Raw genomic sequence first — 19275 nt, forward strand, 5'->3', positions numbered from 1 at the left:
TTGTATCTCATGCTTTTGTGGATTAGGAAAGCAGGCAGGGAGTGGCTGGTGATTCTTCTGTTTCACATATTATCAAGAATATTTAGCCTGTGGATGGACTTGTCTGGAGAGTCCAAGAAGGCTTTACCAACATGCCTGGCATCTTGGTGGGGAAGACTGGAAGGATAAGGCTCAGCAAGGACTACGGACTGGGGTACCTACACATAATTTCACAGGAGCCCTAGAATGATCAGACTTCCAATATGGTGGCTCATGGTTCCCACAGTGAGAGTTTCAGAGAATAGGGTAAAAATTGCAAGGCCTTTTAAATATAACTCAACCTCAAGAGTCATATATCAATAGGCATGGCCTGGTGGCTCACACCTGTAATCCCAGCACTTTGGGAGGCCAAGGCAGGTGGATCACCTGAGGTCAGGAGTTCGAAACAAGCCTGGCCAACATGGTGAAACCCCACCACTAGTAAAAATACAAATTTAGCCAGGCATGGTTCTATGCACCTGTAATCCCAGCTACTTAGGAGGCTGAGGCAGAAGAATTGCTTGAACCCAGGAGGCAGAAGTTGCAGTGAGCCGAGATAGCACTACTGCACTCCAGCCTGGGCAACACAGCAAGACTCCATTTCAAAAAAAAACAACAACAACCAAAAAGAAGTCATATAGCAACAATTTTACCATGTTCCATTCTGTTTAAACAGCCATAAGTCCACCCAGATTCAAAGGAAGTGGACGGAGACCCATCTTTTGACAAGAGGATACTGAAGAATTCACATTCTATTTTAAACTGCTACAACCTCACAACAAACAGACTAGAGCTTTTGGCATAGCAGGTGTCCAGGAAATTTTGGTTGAATCAAAATGCAATTACAGAATGGTATTTTCAATTATGGTACTCTAATTGGAAGGGAGAGTAGTTTGATTATTTAGTATAAGGGCTTAGAAAGAATAATTAATTTACATGGTCTATAAACTTTGAAAACAAAAGTAAACATCAAACTCAATACAGAATGCCTGTGGTGGGCACCAGCAGACTAGACATAGTTAAGATAAGAATCAGAGAGTTTGAAGATACATCAATACAAACCTCCCAAACCGAAGTGGAAAGAAAAAAATTAAAAACTGGAACAGAATATTCAAGAACTATAAGACAATTTCAAAGGGTGTAAATATATGCAATGGGAATACCAGAAGGGGGAGAAAGAAAAAGGAGTAGAAGAAATATTTGAAGTAATAATGGCTGAGAAATTCCCAAAATCAATGACAAATCCCAAATTACAGATCCAGGGAGCTCAGAGAACAGCAAGCAGGATAAATACCAAAAAATCAATACCTAGGAATATCATTAACATCCTTAACATATATGTGCCTAACAAAGGAGCATCAAAATACTTAGGTAAAAATTAGCAGAGCTGTAAGGAGAAATAGGTAAATCAATCACTACTACAGTTGGAGATTTGCACAGACTTCTATCAGTAACTAACAGATCCAGCAGGCAGGCAGACAGTAAGGATATAGTTCAACTGAACAGTACTATTAATCAACTAGACCGAATTGATATTTATAGGCTATTTCATCCAATAACAGCAAAATACACATTCTTCTTAAACCCACCTGGAACATTCACCAAGACAGGACACATTTTGGGCCATAAAACACACCCCAACAAATTTAAGAGTAGTCATAGGAAGTTTGCTTTCAGGCCAAACAAAATACCATAGACCGGGTGGCTTAACAATTAAATTGTATCTCATAGCCCTCAAGGCTGGCAGTCCAAAGTCAAGGTGATGGCCAGCTCAGTTCCTGCTGAGGCCTGCAGATGGCAGCCTTCTTGCTGTACTCTCACATGATGGAAGAAAGAGATCTGGTGTCTCTCTTCTTACAAGAGCACGAGCACCTTCTTATATAGGATCTCACCTGTGTGACCTCATTTAACTTTTATTACCTGAATTTGGGGGGTTGGGGAGAGACACAAACATTCAGTCCATAACACCAAAGTAGCTAAGAAAAAAGACAAGAGAAATATCAGAAGATACAAATACCAGCAATGATCATCGTTACTAATCCCAAGGATATTAAAAGGATAATAAAGGAATACTATGAGCAACTCTATGCCCAAATATTGATAACTTAGATAAAATTGACCAATTCCTTGAAGGACACAATCTACCAAAACTCACACAAAGAGAAACAGATAATCTGAATAGGCCTATATCTATTAGAGAAATTTAATCAATATTTAACCTTCCAAAACCAGACCTAGATGAATTCAGTGGTGAATCCTATCAAACATTTAAGAAAAAAAGATACCAATTCTTTATACTCTCTTCCAGAACAACAGGAGCAGAGGAAATACTTCCTAACTCGTTCTATAAAGTGAGCATTATTCTGACACCAAAACCAGATTAAAGATATTACAACAAAGGAAAATAATTGAACAATCCCTCATAAACATAGAGGCAAAAATCCATAACAAAACATTAGCAAATTGAATCTAACAACATATAAGAAAATTATATACTGTGACCAAGTGGGATTTATCCCAGGTATACAAGGCTGATTCAACATATGAAATCAGTAAGTATAATCCATCACATCAACAAGCTAAAGAAGAAAAACCACATGATCATATCATTGAGTACAGAAAAAGCACCTGACAAAAGCCAACATCCATTCATGATAAAACTCTCAGCAAACCAGAAACAGAGGGGAAGAGGGGAACTTCCTCAACTTGGTAAAGAAAATCTACAAAAAGCCTACATACAGCTAACATCATATTTAATGGTGAGGAACAAGATGCTTTTCCTATAAAATCAAGAACAAGGCAAGAATGTCCCCTCTGATCACACCTAGTCAATGCAATTAGTCCTAGCTAAGGCAATAAGACAAGAAAAGGAAATTAAAAAAAATACAGATTGGGAAGGAATAAACCGTTGTTTGCAGATAACATGCTTTTTAAATGCAGAAAATACCAAACTGACCAGAAATCTCTTGGCACCAATAAGCAATTACAGCAAAGTTACAGGATATAAGGTCAATTGCTTTCATATATGCCAGCAATAAACAACTGGAATTTAAAATCAGAAGCACAGTATCTTTTATTTACTACATTAGCACCAAAAAACCTTAAGGATAAATCAGCAATATATGTGCAAGAGCCACATCAACAAAATGACAGAACTCTGATGAAAGAAGTCAAAAAAGATATAAATAAGTGGAGAGATGTTCCATATTCACGCACAACAAGGTTCAATGTTGTTAAGATGTCAGTTCTTTCCTAACTTGATTTCTGGACTCAATACAATCCAAATCAAAATTTCAATAACTTTTGAAAAAAAAAAAAAAAAAGCTGGTTCTACAGTTTATATGTAAAGGCAAAAGACCCAGAGGAGACAACACTGTACCGAATTAAAGTCAGAGGACTGGCACTATATATATGACATCCAGGCTTACAATAAAGTTGCAATAATCAGGAGGGTGTGGTACTAGTAAAAGAATAGACAAACAGACCAATGGAACAGGATGGTGAGCTCCAAAACAGATGTACACAAATATAGACAACTAATCTTTTACAAAGAACCAAGAAAATTCAATAGAAAAAAGACAGTTTTTAAGAAATGGTACTTGAAAAATGGACATACACATGCAATATATATATATATTTTTGAATCTAGACAATGACTTTATATCTTGCACAAAAATTAAGTCAAAATGAATCATAAACCTACACGTAAAATGTAAAACTATAAAATCTCTAGATAACAGTACAGGAGAAAATCTAGGTGACCTTGGGTTTGGTGATAAGTCTTTAGATACAACACCCAAAGCACAATCCATTAAAAAATATTTATTAAAATTTAAGCCAGGTGTGGTAATACAAGCTCATGCCTGTAATCCCAGCACTTTGCAAAGCCAAGGCAGGCAGATTGCTTGACCCCAGGAGCTCAAGACCAGCCTGGGCAACATCGAGAAACCACATCTCTACAAAAAATTTTTTAAAAATTAGCCAGGCATGGTGGCATGCACCTGTGGTCCCAGCTACTCAGGAGGCTGAGGTGGCAGGATCACCTGAGCTTGGGGAGGTTGAGGCTGCAATGGGCCTTGATCCTACCACTGCACTCCAGCCTGGACAACAGAGTGTGACCCTGTCTCAAACAAACAAACAAAATACATTTTAAAAAATAAAATTTAAAACCTCGGCTCTGTAAAAGTCACTATTCAAAGGAAAAGACAAGCCATAGACTGGGAGACAATATCTGCAAGACACACCACCCCCCTGATAAAGGACTGGTATCCAAAATACAGAAAGAGCTATTAAAGCTCAACAATAAGAAAATAACTGAATTAAAAATGGGTGAGAGATCTGAACAGCCATCTCATTAAAGAAGATATACAGATGGCAAATAAGCATATGAAAGATGTTCCACAGCACGTCATTGGGGAACTACAAATTAAAACAATTGCATACCACTAAACACCTTTTAGAATGGCTAAAATTTTTAAAACTGACAATACCAAATGCTGACAAGATAGAGCAACAAGAACTCTCATTCATTTCTAGTGATAATGTAAAATGGCACAGCAGTTTCTTACAAAGCTAAACATAGACTTACCTATTTAGCCATAGAAAAGAATGAGATCCTATCATTTACAACAACATAGATGGAACTGGAGGTCATTATGTTAAGTGATATAAGCCAGGCACAGAAAGACAAACTTTGCATGTTCTCATTTATTTGGGAGAGCTAAAAATTAAAACAATTCAACTCATGGAGACAGAGTAGAAAAAAAGATAGTTACCTGAGGCTGGGAAGGGTAGTAGGGTTTGGGGTGAGGGGAGGTGGGGAAGGTTAATGAGTATAAAAAGATAAGTTAGAAAGAATGAATAAGATCTAGTATTTGACGGCACAACAGGATGACTATAGTAAATAATAATTGTGCATTTAAAAATAACTGAAAGAGTATAATTGGATTGTTTACAACACAAAGGATAAAGGCTTCAGGGGATGGATACCCCATTTACCATGTGTACAAAATATTTCATGTACCCCATAAATATATATATATATATATATATATATATATATATATACCTACTATGTACCCACAAAAATAAAAAATAAAAAAAAACCCAAACCAAAAATAGACTTACATATGATTCAGCAATGACACTCCTGGGTATTTACTCAAATGAGTTAAAAACTTAGGTCCACACAAAAACCTGCACAGAGATATTTATGGCAGCTTTATTCATAATTGGCAAAACCTAGAAGCCACCAAGATACTCCTCAGTAGGTGAATGGATAAACTGCGGTACATCCAGACAATGGAATACTATTCAGTGCTAAAAATAAAGTATGAAGCCATAAAAAGACTTGGAAGAACCTTAAATATATATGACTAAGTGAAAAAAGCCAATCTGATAAGACTACTTGTTACATAATTCCTACTACTTGACATTCTGGAAAAGACAAGACACTAAAAAGATCAGTGCTTGCCAGGGGTTCAAGTGGGGTTAAAGGAAGAGGGGTGAGTAGATGGAGCACAGGTGATTTTCAAGCAGATAAACTATTTTTTAATGATACTGTAAAGGTGGATACATATCATTATGCATTGATATATAAAACAAAGCAGGCCGGGCGCATGGCTCATGCCTATAATCCCAGCAGTTTGGAGGTGGGCAAATCTCCTGAGGTTAGGGGTTCGAGACCAGCCTGGCCAACATGGTGAAACCCCATCTCTATTAAAAATACAAAATATTTTTATTGGATGTGCTGGCATACATCTGTAATCCCAGCTACTTAGGAGACTGAGGCATAAGAACAGCTTGAACCCGGGAGGCAGAGATTGCAGTGAGCCAAGATCATGCCATTGCACTCCAGCCTGGGCAACAAGAGCAAAAACTCCGTCTCAAAATATATATATATATAGTGAAACAAAAAACCCACTAGCATGAGAAACTGTTTGTTGGTTAATGCGGATAGGCACACCCACTTTTAAAGTCCCTATCAGTCTATAATGTTCTACCACTGCTACCACAGTGTGAAAACGCACTTGCTCAGATGGTGAGGATACAAGGTGAGGGGAAGCACAGTTTACCTTGGCTGCTGAATCACTCACTCAGATACCTTATTACCATGTGTTCCCACAATGAACCCTGAACATGTCCAATTTAGCTTGTTTCCAGTCATTATGGGTAGACACTTCAATCCATACAATCCTAGCTTCCAATTCTTCAACTGAGTTGTATTAATTTTCTTATTGCTGTATCACAAATTCCCATACATTTATTATTTAATAGTTCCCATGAGACAGGAGTCTGGATCTGGGTGAGTGGGGTCATCTGCTCAAGTTTTCACCAGGCTGAAATGAAGGTGTCTGCTGGAGATGCAATCTCATCTAAGGCTCAGGGACCTCTTCCAAGCTCACTGGTTATATACAGAATCAATTTCCTTGGGGCTGCAGAACTGAGGCCCTCAGCCCCTAGAGGCTGCAGGCCATTTCCTGTCACGTGATCTTTCCCACAAGATGATAGTTTGCTTCTTCAGGCAAACAGGAGAGTATCTTAGCTGTTTTACATCTCTCTGGCTTCAGGCTGGATGCAATGGATCATACCTCTAATCCCAGCACTTTGGGAGGTCAAGAGGGGTAGACCACTTGAGGTCAGGAGTTTGAGACCAGACTGGCCAACATGGTAAAACCAGGTCTCTACCCAAAATGCAAAAATTGGCCAGGTATGGTGGATCTGTAATCCTAGCTATTTGGGAGGCTAAGGAGGGGAATAGCTTGTACCCAGAAGGCAAAGTTTGCAGTGAGCTTAGAACATGCCACTGACTTCAGTAAAGGCCCAGTCTCTTTTAAAGTCTCATCTGATTAGGTAGGTCCAATTGGGATAATCTTTATTTGACTAGCTCAAAGCCAACTGATTTGGGACCTTTATTATATCTGCAATATCCTTCATCTTTGTCATGTGACATAGCTTCATCACGGGAGTAAAATCCATCAAACTCCCAATCCTGCTGACTCTCAAGGCAAGGGGATTACGCAGGGCACATACAACAGGGAATGGGAATCTCGGGGCCATCTACACTTCTGCCTACCACACGGATAATTAATCCTAATAAACTAATGCTGTCAGGTTAATCCTCCTAAATCAAGCCTCATCACACTGTCCTTCTCCTAAAATAACCTTGAACAGCTCTACAAAGCATAGAAAGTGACCTCTAAATTCATCAACCTGATATTCCAGGCCTTTCTTAACCTCAACCCAGGTGGCATTTTGAACCTTAACTCCAAAAGGCCCTCCTTGCCCACAGGGTCCTTTGCTCTGTCCCCCCATTCCCTCTGTGTTCTCTGCTCTGCATTCCTTCTTGTGTTTTCCTCCAAACTCTATTTGCTCTTTCGCTCCTCCTCCTCCTTCTCCTTCAAAGCCTATACAGCCTTCAAGGAGCTGCACAGATTCTACATTCTGGATCATATGCTCCTATATGTCCTTCTTTGTCCCATTTATGTATTTTTGCTAATTAAATTCATTCAAGTGATTTTTCTCCAGGCCCCCAACAGACCCTAAAGTAAACTGAAATACTAAACTGTTGGGGTTATAGTGTTAGCGCTATAAATATGATGCTATGGTCTCAGACTAATAACCCTCAGAGCAAAGGGGAAGAGCTTCAGCTAAACAATAAATTAAGAAAATGCGGGGCCTCAAATGCAGTGGTGATGTCAGCAAGTTAACTAGCATCATTTAAAACCACCTTCAACCTATTCCTAGAGAATATTTTTACCTAGAAAATCAGTAGTCTTAAATTTGATAATACAGACACAGAAACAACCACTGCTGACTGACATTTTCATTCTGGGAACATTTTATTAAGAGAAATATTCAAAATTCCCCACATGCCCATATTTTCCATTAACTATTGGGAAACAATATGCCAAAACTCCAAGGAGCTTGACTTTATGCCTCCAAGATCATTAAAAAAAAGTCATTCAAATGGAGACAGAATGAACATTCTTGACTCTTAGAGAAATGTTAAGTAGGAATTCCATACACATCTCAATTTTTTTCACCTCAGAAAAAGACCGAGTCCCGGGTAAGTATATTATGCGTTAGCCTACCAAAGTACTAACTTGTCCATGATGATGTAATATGTATTACCGGCGCCTCTTTGATGACAGAACTATTATTATTAAAAAATCCATTTGGCTCGCCTCCCCAATAAATCAAATTTCCCAAAGACTGGAACCATGTTGGTTCTTTCATCCACATTGCAAGAACTCCGAGCAGTAGCACAAAAGCATATATGAGCTTTTATCAGTCGGATATTATAAGTTTTCAAAATGTATACAGCTGATGTTCCCATTTAACATTAGAGATTCCAATGTTTCCTATTTACATTCAAAAAAGGATGGCTTGTAATATATACAACTAGAAGAACTTATTAACTCATATTTAATCAGATGACAAAAATGATACTATGGCAAGGAATATAAGGATTAAGCAAATTAATTAGGTATAAAGTTCTCAGGCTCTGACGCTGCATTCCTAGTAAGTTAAACTGTCACTTTCTGTGGTACCAAAACTTCAAAACAGATTTATTTTCTGAAAGGCTGGAGAGTAGGGGGTTGGGGAATGACTTACAAGTTAAACAGGGATTATGTGTATATAAGCTGTCAATCACCACGATTCAATGATATTCAAACTTTTAAAGCTATTTTGGTAAAGAAAGAAAGAAGGAAAGGAGGGAGGAAGGAAAGAAGGAAGGACAGAAAGAAAGAAAATTAGTTCTTACCTAAAAGACTAGTTATGAGACTTAAGGAATTTACACATTCATGGCTGAGTGCTCAACAATACATTCCCAGTGGAATGGTCTCTAAAAATGTCTACAATTAAAAACAGAACAGTAGGAAAAAAAATTGAATGGCTTACTTTCTTATTGGTGCGTTAGTGGATGATTCCTTTTCTGAATCAGGAGAGCTTAGGGTTTGCAAAATACAATTATTTTTTTCAGTAGATAGGGCATCTCTTTCTTGCTCAGAGTGGATTAATTTTAACGCCTCTATTCCATCTTCTCCCTCCACCTTGCCATCCGGATTTGGCTGTGGTTCTGGGCTCTTTAAAATCAGATCATCTTCACTTATAGAAACGGTGAGGTCACTGCTGGTGCTCCAACTTTCCTCCTCCTTCTCTTCCTGCATTTTTCTGAAGGGCTTTTGTGACTCTGGGTCCCCATGAGCAAGATGATCTGCAAGTGGGGACATTAATCGATTACCAATCTCTGACTTCAGGGGGAAGCAAGGGAACACACAGCAGAATTATTCATCAGTTAAAAACATGGAGGAGCAACCCACAATTCATTACAGAACTTAGAAGCTTAAAAATATGTTCAAATGCTTTTTAAAAAATCAGTGGGTTTAAAAATCAGCAAATTCATTTGCATTTAAGAGTTCATTAGAATGGAATTTGTTGGCAAAGACAATATTTTATGACAAAGAGATATAATTGGAGAGTATATTTTGTCCTTACGTAAGATCACTACCACCCAGAAAAGGTAAAAATCGCCACCACCCAGAAAAATCAGCAACCAAACTCAGCCTCTTGTCCCACCTGAAACACCTTCCCAAGCAGAATGCTTCTCTTGAGACCACTTAGTTTCAGATCCACGGTATTCTGAAACTGATATCGGAGAGACTGGTGGGCTGGCTCTTTTTTCCTCAACTTCAATATGTTCCCGTGTCAGTATTTCTCCCTCTGATCCCCCTGATCTGCTGGAACTGTCACACTTTAAATCAGTGGTTCTGTTCTCTGGACTTAATCTTTCCTGTAATGGGGAATTGAGTTCAGCAGACTTTTTGCCTTCAGATAAATTACTCTTGCCATGACGTGTGTTACTTCCTATCTCCAAGCAATGAGTTTTTTCCTCCTCAGACAATACACTGGCTGTGACTGGCGTTTTCTCACCAGTCTGAAGAGATGCCTTTCCATCTATGTTGTCAGACTTATTTAAGCACTGTGTGTCACTACTAGTTTGTACTACACAGCTGTCTGTCACATTACTGCTCTGGGCTGTCTGTTGGTGTGAATGTAGGTCAGGAATTGAAAAGTTCTTTGTGGGTTGGGGAGATTTGTGCTCTGTACTGAAATCTCCCATGCTTGAGACGGCTGACATTTGGCGGCCCATAAAAATTGCTGCTGGTTGATACAATCCTCTCGACATGGCTATTCCTGAGTTAATTCCCTCCTGCACCGCAACCTGCAACAACAAAAGAGATGTGAGTTAAACAACTAGGTGGGGTGTTTTTTTCTTCAGAAATAAAAGGAGGTCAAACAAAGCATGACTATTGAAATCAGCACCTATCATGTTTTATAAAATTCATGGCTTTCTACATAATGAATGAGAAAAAAGCAGCAAAATCCATACGATTTAATTTTAATAATAATGATAGTTCATAAAATAAATATAGTAAAGATAACAAGCCAGGTGCAGTGGCTCACACCTGCAATCCCAGCACTTTGAGAGGCCAAGGCTGGCAGATCACCTGAGGTCAGGAGTTCGAGACCAGCCTGGCTGCCATGGTGAAACCTTGTCTCTACTAAAAATACAAAACTCAGCGGGGCATGGTGGTGGGTGTCTGTGATCCCAGCTACTCAGGAGACTGAGGCAGGACAATCACTTGAATCCAGGAGGCAGAGGTTGTGGTGAGCCGAGATCACGGCACTGCACTCCAGCCTGGGCGACACAGAGAGACTCCATCTCAAAAAAAAAAAAAGAAAGTACAGAATATGTTTTTGAAAAAAGAAATACATGCTTTGAAAAGACATCATTAGGAAAGTGAAAATAGAATCTACACAATAGGAGAAATTAAATTATCTGATAAGGTTCTAGAATCCAAAATACACAAAGAAGTCATATAACTAAATAATAAAAAGGCAAACAGCCCTTAAAAGTAGGGAAAAGATTTGGACGGCCATTTCTCCAAAGAAGGCATATTAATGGCCAATAAACACACAAAATGATGCTTAGTATCATTACTCATTAGGGAAACATAATTCAAAAGCACAATAAGGTATCACTTTCCCCACTATGATGGCTATCTTGGTCTGTTCAGGCTGCTATAACAAAATACCATGGACTAGACAGTGCATAAATAACAGAAATTTGTTTCTGATAGCTCTGGATGCTGGGAAGTCCAAGGTCAACACAGGAGCCGGCAGATTCTGTCTCTGGTAAGGGCCTGCTTTCTCTCAGACAGCATCTTTCTGCTGTGTGCTCACAGGGTGGAAGGGGCAGACAAATTTCCCTGGGCCTCTTTCACAAGGAAACTAATCCCACTCATGAAGGCTCTGCCCCTTGACCTAATAACTTCCCAAAGTCCTCATCCTCAAAAACCATCACCTTGGGGATTAAATTTCAATATATGAATTTTGCGGGGTGCACACAAATATTTAGTCCATGGCAATGGTTATACTTTATACTAAGAATGATAGGTGGTTTAGTTTAAGATCTTTAAGATGGAGAGTACTCCTCCAATAATCAGAGGAAATAAGAGATGGAAATAAAGACATTATCACTTACAGGTTCTGGGAGTACACAGCATGCCTGCAAGCCAAACACACAAAGGTCAGGGAGTACAAGCAGAGAGAGAGAAAAGGGACCCATATCCTCACATGGTAGAAGTGGGGTTTGTGGGGAAGGACACATGAGCCAATGTCTTATTTGAGTCCCAGGTGTTTCCAAACAGATTTCCCACAGGCAGCATGGAGTTTTTTTTGTGTGTTTTTGAGATGCAGTTTCGCTCTTGTTGCCTAGGCTGGAGTGCAGTGGCGTGGTCTCAGCTCACTGCAACCTCTGCCTCCTGGGTTCAAGCGATTCTCCTGCCTCAGCCTCCTGAGTAGCTGGGATTACAGGCATGCACCACACGACTGGCTAATTTTGTATTTTTAGTAAAGACGGGGTTTCTCTATGTTGGTTAGGCTGGTCTCGAACTTCTGACCTCAGGTCATCCACCCGCCTTGGCCTCCCAAAGTACTGGGATTACAGGTGGGAGCCACCGTGTCTGGCTGGGGAGTTTTAACTGGTGAGTTTAAAGCAAGCAGGCATGAGTTCTAGGAGGTTACCCAGTGACTGGGAGGTGGCCACTGTGGCATATCGGTGTGGTCTATGGGGGATGCGAAGGTCAGAAGGGCCTGTCAAGCAGGCTGCATCCAGCTGCCCCACAGGGAAGTGGTCACCAGAAAGTAGCTAGATCGACCACACTGAGGAACTGGGGAGGAGGGTGGAACTGCAAACTGTGGCAGGGGTGACTGAGTCTTTCTTCTGGTATGAGACGGTTCAATTTAGATTTAAAACGGATGCCAAGGCAACATAAGATTATAAGAACTCACTACAACAGGCAATAACAAGTGTTGTCCAGGATGTGGAGAAATTAGAATCATACAGTGCTGATGGGAATATAAGATGGTGCAGCCACTTTAGAAAAGTTCGGCAGCTCCTGAAAAAGTCAAATAGAGTTACCATCTGATCAGTAGTTCCATATCTAGGCAGAGGTATGGAGAGTGTAAACATATGTCTATACAAAAATTTGTACAAGGATATGCATAGCAACATTATTTATGATAGCCAAAAGTAGAGATAACTCCAATGGCCATCATTAGATGACTAGATAAAATGTAACACATTCACACAAGGGAATAATTTTCAGCTATGAAAAGAAATGAATTACTGATACCTGCTACATCAGGGATGAACTTTGAAAATATCATGATAAATGAGAAGCCAGTCACAAAAGACCAATTACTCTAAGATTTCATTTACAGAAAATGTTCAGAATAGCCAAATTTTTAGAGACAGGAAGTAGTTAACTGTTTGCCCCAGGCTGGGGACTGAATGGAAGGGGTGGGTGATGGGGAGTAGAAGGAATCTGAGGAGGTAAAGAGTGATTGCTAACAGGTGTGGGGTTTTTTCAGGAATGAAACTATGCTCACATTGATTGTGATTATGGCTACACAACTCTGAATATAACAAAAATTATAAAGCTATTGCCAAAAAAAATGAACAAATGAATAAAAAATTCTCAGAAAAGAAATTAAGTTATGCAGCTAATCTCAGATTAGAAAAAGTTCCCAGCACTGAGGCTGGGGTAGGAGGATGGCTTGAGCCCAGGAGTTCGAGACTAGCAAGACTCCATCTCTACAAAACAAAAAATTGAAAAAAAAATTTTTTTTTTAATGAAAGGATATTCAGGCACCTGTAATCCCAGCTACTCAGGGGCACTGATGCAGGAAAATCACTTGAACCTGGCAGGCAGAGGTTGCAGTGAGCCGAGATCACACCACTGCACTACAGCCTGGGTGACAAAAGCAAAACTACATCTCAAAAATAAATAAATAAATAAATATTAGCTGGGCATGGTGGCACACACGTGTGGTCCCAGCTACTTGGAGACTGAGGCAGGAGAACTGCTTGAGCCCAGGAAGTCAAAGCTGCAGTGAGCTATGATGGCACCACTGCACTCCAGCTTGGGCTACAGAGTAAGACCCTGTCTTAAACGAACAAAAAAAAGATTAGAAAAAGTACATCTCTCCCATCTCTCCCCATAGAGGGAGGAGGGACAGGAAGATCCAGCAGGATAAAAAAGTACAGAGGAAAAAAGAAGTTCTACCTTCATGATCCTTTATTCCTCTAGCTGTTCTCCCCAGAGAAAGCAACTCTAGGTTCCTGCAGAAAGGACCTGGACACACTAGTAGGTATGTGTGTAAAGGGTGACATACTTTGCATTATATAATTATAGTTTTTATTACATTCAATTTTAACAGCTGCATATTATCCTATTCTATAGATGTACCATAATTTATGTAAACAGTCTGCTGTTGAAGGACACTGGTTTGTTTCCCACCATCTTCCACTCCAAATCATGCTGCACTGATTACCCCTGAGTGTATGTATCTCTGCACACAGGCGAGGGTATCAGTAGGATGCTTTTCCAGAACTGAAATTGCTGGGTCAAGCCTGACTTATAGAATAGTGTCATTTCACCATCCAAAGAGGCCATTATGTCATTTTAAAGAATTTTCCATTATTCCATGTGGTTTAAATAGAAAAATGATATTAATCAACATTCTAACTCATCAATGAATAGTATTTGTAATACATGTGTCTTCTATTCTTTTGTAATAAAAAAAGCTGATATATATTATACTGATATAATAACAAAGATAAATTTTAAAACAGGCCTGTAACAAATCAGGAGTTATAAAAAGGTGGCCCTTAATGACATATAAAAGCAAAAGTCTGTGGATGATGCAGGGCCCAAAAAAGGCAATGTGTAATCTAACAGCTACTTTCATTTTTCCTGCAAATAGATGGCTCTGAGGGTGAAGACTTCAGCAGGCTGGTTGGGGGCGGGGTGGTCTCAGCGGCTGTGCAATAGCAGTCATTTGGTGGAGACATGAGGCAAATCACTCTCAGACTTGTAAGTCTGAGAAGGCTTTAATTTTTCATGTTCAAGACCAGTTTACGAAGTGTTAATGCACCAACACCAGAGCAACGACTAACCCAGTACAGGGAGGACACAGGAGGCCTAAGTACCTTACTCTTTTGATCTGCTAAAGGCCAAGCCAAAGCGTAAAAGAAAGCACATTTCAGATATGAGAAAGTCAGCTGAGGAGGGCCAAAGGAAGTGCCCCTGAGTTACTCCTTTCAACTAGTGATTCTCAAATGTTTCGGGCCCACTAAGAGAGGCAAAACTTAATAATGAATCCAGAGCCAAGGACTAGAGAGAAATAACAATCAGATTGGTCATCTGTGCAGTCAGGAAAAGTAGTGGGGAACCATGATGCAGCATATAGTAAATGCTTCAGAACTACAGAACATGAAAATAAGGACTCAATTCAAGAGACAACACTGTTAGCAGAGGTTTATTTCCCAAAAAGAGGAGCATTTACCAGTCTCTGTGACAGCAAGTCATTATTAACTGTTTTGCAATTGCCAAACTTCTTGGAATACTGAACTCTGGGTCCTCAACAAACTCCAGTAATATACTAATTAATAAGTACATGGCATGTTAGTTGCCTGTAACAAGTCAGGAGTTATAAAAAGGTGGCCCTTAATGATGTGTAAAAATAAAAGTCTGTGGACAATGCAGAGCCCAAAAAAGGCAACTTGTACTAAAGGATCTGCTTTGATTCAACAGGAAGGTCATCTTCATCTTCCTGCCATATTTCTGGTGGTTGCCAGATTTATTTTTAGGAAGCAGTAACTTTTTATTTTGACATAATTAAAAAAAATTTTTTTTTAAACATAGAGAGATGAGGCCTATGTTGCTCAGGGTGGAATCGAACTCCTGGGCTCAAGTGAACTTCCTGCCTCAGCCTCCCAAGTAGCTGGGACTGAAGGTGTGCACCAACATGCGTGGCTTTATTTTGATATAATTTTACACTTACAGAAATTACTACAAAAATCATACAAAATATTTCCCTAATAGTGTTTAGTCAGATTTACCAATTGTTTACATTTTATCTCATTTATGATTTTCTCTCCCTCTACATATATGAGTTTGTATCTATATGTGTGTATACTTAAATATAAGCATAATATTTTTTTTCTGAATCATTTGAGGGTAAGTTAGGACACCCTGCCTATCTACTGCTAAGCAATTCAGTGAGCATTTCCAAAGGCACAGGGACATTCTTGTTCTTGAGTAAAGTTCATGATCAAAATCAGAATATTTAACATTGATATAATCTTGTTTTCTATTCCACAGCCCATAATCCAATTTTGTCAACTGGCCCAATAATAAGCCAGTAACAAACTCATTTGTTATTATTATTCCAAGTATTATATACTATACATTATTGTTTGTGTTATACTTTTATACAACTGGCAGCACAGTAGGTTTGTTGACACCAGCACTACCACAAACAGGTCAGGAATGAATTGTACTACAATGTTAAGTCATTAGGCAACAGGAATTTCTTCAGCTCCGTTATAATCCTCTGTCTAAGATGGACAACAATGTGATACCATTCTATACACATTATACTAAATTTTTAAAAATTAAAATTGTAAAATCCTGGATTGGGTCCTGGAACAACAAAAAAAGAAGACATTAATGGAAAAACTGGTAATATGTGAATAAAGTCTTGAGTTTAGTTAACAGCAATGTACCTGTGTTGGTTTCCTAGATTTGACAAGTGTGGCATGGTAATAATGTAAGATGGTAATAATGGTGAAAACTAGGTGAAGGATCCAAGGGAGCACTCTGTACTATCTCTGCAACTTTTCTGCAAATCTAAAATTATTGTAAAATAAAGATGATTTTAAAAAATTATAACTCCCCAGTACCAAGGAAGGTTAGGTGAAATAGAAGCTCTTAAACTATCGTTAGCTGAATAAATGGGCAGAATCCTCTAAGAAAAGAATCTGGCATCAAGAGTCCTAACCATGCTGTTATCTTTGATTCAGTAATTCTACACGACAATCCATCATAATTAGGAAATAAACCTAACAGAAAAAAACAGCTATGTGGACAAACAAGTTCACTTATAGCATTATTTAAAATCATAAAAAGTTGGAGCAACCTATACAACTATAAAATAGGGAAAGATCATGAAGTCATAAAAATGAGACAAAGACTATGTCATAACAAAGATACTTAGATATGATAAACTTTAAAAAATGATATACTCAGTATGCTTCTAACTATATAAAATAAATTCTAAACACAGGAAAAAATATTTACCAAAATGTGTTTATATAGAATTATGTCAAGGATATTAACATTGCTATTCTCTTTTCTTTTTTCTGGTTTAATAAATTCAACTTGATTTAAACTTTTTAAAACCATTTTACTGAGATATAATTCACACACCATAAAATTTATCCTTTTTTTTTTTTTTTTTTTTTTTTTTTTTTTTTTTTTTTTTTTTTTTTTTNAGATGGAGTTTCGCTCTTGTTACCCAGGCTGGAGTGCAATGGCGCGATCTCGGCTCACCGCAACCTCCGCCTCCTGGGTTCAGGCAATTCTCCTGCCTCAGCCTCCTGAGTCTCTGAAAATTTATCCTTTTAAAAGCATATAATTCAGTGGATTTTGTGTGACCATCACCACAATCAATTTTAGAACATTTTTTCATCACTCCAACAAGAAACCCCATACCTTTTATCAGTAACTCCCCATCCTCCCCAGTCAGTCCCCAGCCCTAGGCAACCACTAATCTACTTTCTGTTTGTAAAATCCGCTTATTTTGAAAATTTTATTAATATGTAAGTGGAATCATATAATATGTTGTCTTTTTTGATTGGTTTCTTTCACTTACCACAATGTTTTCAAGCTTTAGCAATTTTGCGGCATTTATCAGTATTTTTTTTTGTGGCCGAATAATATTCTGTTTTATGGATATAGTGTATTTTGTTTATCCCTTCATCAGATGAGGGTATGTGAACTGTGTCCACTTTTTGGGTACTATGAATAATGCTGCTATACTTTTGTCCACTTTTTGTGTCCAGTCTTGTACACAGCAACGTGTGACTGAAATTGCTGCCTCATATGTTAACGATATGTTTAACATTTTCAGGAACTGCCAAACTGTTTTCCAAAGTGTTTGTACCGCTTTACATTCCCACCAGCAATTACATACACAAAAAAATGAGAAACTTGCAAAAATTAATTGTGCTCACTATAAGTTGCAAAAGTTAATTGTGCTCACTATAAGTCAATGCTACATTTGAACTGGCTCAACACTTGCAAAGTAAAATAATGGCTCCGGTAAAATGCAAGCTGGGTTTCTGTAGGCTGGCAGGTTTCCCATTTGCTGAGATCAGGCTCTAAGACAGGTGTCTCTTTTCTTTTTTAAAAGTCTGTCATTTTATTAGCTTAGCAACAGGAAACAGAGTGCTCTTTAATCTTAAATTCTGAACATTATTTTATGTCTTCTCAAAGCAGTTTCTGAGCCAGGGAAGCTGAAAAGAGAATGCCATGTTTCACATTATTGTTGACATAGGAATAATGTTAGGAATTCAAAAGTTTTTGAGAGACAGGTGTTATTGCCAAAAGCAGTGGCATGTATCAGTATTTAAGGATCTGACATAATGACCAATGCTTCCACACCTTCCTATTACTTTCTGTAGTTGAGTGCTAGAGATAAATCTATAATCCAATATTTTAGTTCAGTTCTTCATTTCTTGTCACAGTTATTCATCCGCAGTCTTAAAAAATGTTGGGAGTTGGGGGAAGCAATAGCAAAGCAAATGAACATGACTGAAAATATTTATTAGTGAACAGAAGGTAACTTTTAAGTTAGGAATTCATCTTTACTGGGGAAAAGAAGAGGAGTGAACATAAGAAGATATTAACAAGTTTAGAATTCTAATGATGTCTTAATCATTATGAACTATAGTATTTAAAGGCACACCTTAACCATTAATATACTTTGAAAAAAATGTTATGCTTCATGGTTTGCAAAATGCTAAGGAAATCTTTATTTTTTTCTTCTTATCATTATTTTCACAGACAAGGGAACGAAAAACAGCAAGTTAAATGCAGAATGGAAATGAAGCTGTTAGGCCAAATTTTCAGCTTTTCACATGGTACAATTATTGTTTTTAATTTCTATGTAAGTAAGTTCTTAAGTCATATTGAGAAGATTTTTAAAAATCCATTAACAGTAATTTACATGCGATAATCCTAAAGAAATTATTTTGCTTTACCACATATCATGCACTGAATTACGTCCAATTCATACGTTGAAGCCCCAATCCCCAATGTGGCTCTATTTCCTTAAAGGAGGTAATTAAGGTTAAATTCGGTCATAATGGTGAGCCTTTAAACCAGTAGAATTGGTGTCCTTATAAGAAGAGGAAGAGACACAAGCGATCTCTCTGTTAATGCACACAGAGAAAAGAGCAAATGAAGACACAGTGAGAAGGCCCCTTCTATGACTCAAGGAGAAAGGCCTCATCAGATGGCAACCCCGTTGGCACCTTGATCTTGGACTTCCAGCCTCCAGAACTTCAAGAAATACATTTCTGTTGTTTAAAACACCCAGTTTGTGGTATTTTGTTATGGCAGCCCTAGCAAATTAATATAGCATGCCATTGTGATTTTTAAGTCTTCTTACATATTGCCACCATGATGAATTATAGTCACCACCAAAATCTCACAACTTAGACCACAAAGACATAGCTCTGGTGATGAAATTCAACAGTTATTGGAACTATCTAAATTTTTAGATGTATCTGTTAAATTAGGCTTTAACGGTATAATCTGTAAATTATGTTGCACAGTA

General features: G+C 38.3%; 1 protein-coding gene across 9 annotated transcripts in view; it reads right to left on the bottom strand.

Moving 5' to 3' along the window:
* Positions 1–19275, bottom strand: part of KIZ (kizuna centrosomal protein) — a 110917-nt gene that overhangs the window by 64573 nt on the left and 27069 nt on the right. For 8 of the 9 annotated variants that reach the window (XM_037743087.1, XM_017541491.2, XM_017541487.2 and 5 more), the window contains 2 exons: positions 9601–10246; positions 8923–9238 (listed from right to left, as the gene is read on the bottom strand). In XM_037743087.1, the coding sequence (XP_037599015.1) occupies positions 8923–9238; positions 9601–10246 (962 nt within the window). Of the gene's footprint in view, positions 1–8922; positions 9239–9600; positions 10247–12378; positions 12473–19275 lie in introns of those variants that run through there. The other variant, XM_037743086.1, reaches the window with a different exon arrangement.

Source organism: Cebus imitator, unplaced genomic scaffold (assembly GCF_001604975.1).
Source record: "Cebus imitator isolate Cc_AM_T3 unplaced genomic scaffold, Cebus_imitator-1.0 Scaffold134, whole genome shotgun sequence".
NCBI classification, from domain to species: Eukaryota; Metazoa; Chordata; class Mammalia; order Primates; family Cebidae; genus Cebus; species Cebus imitator.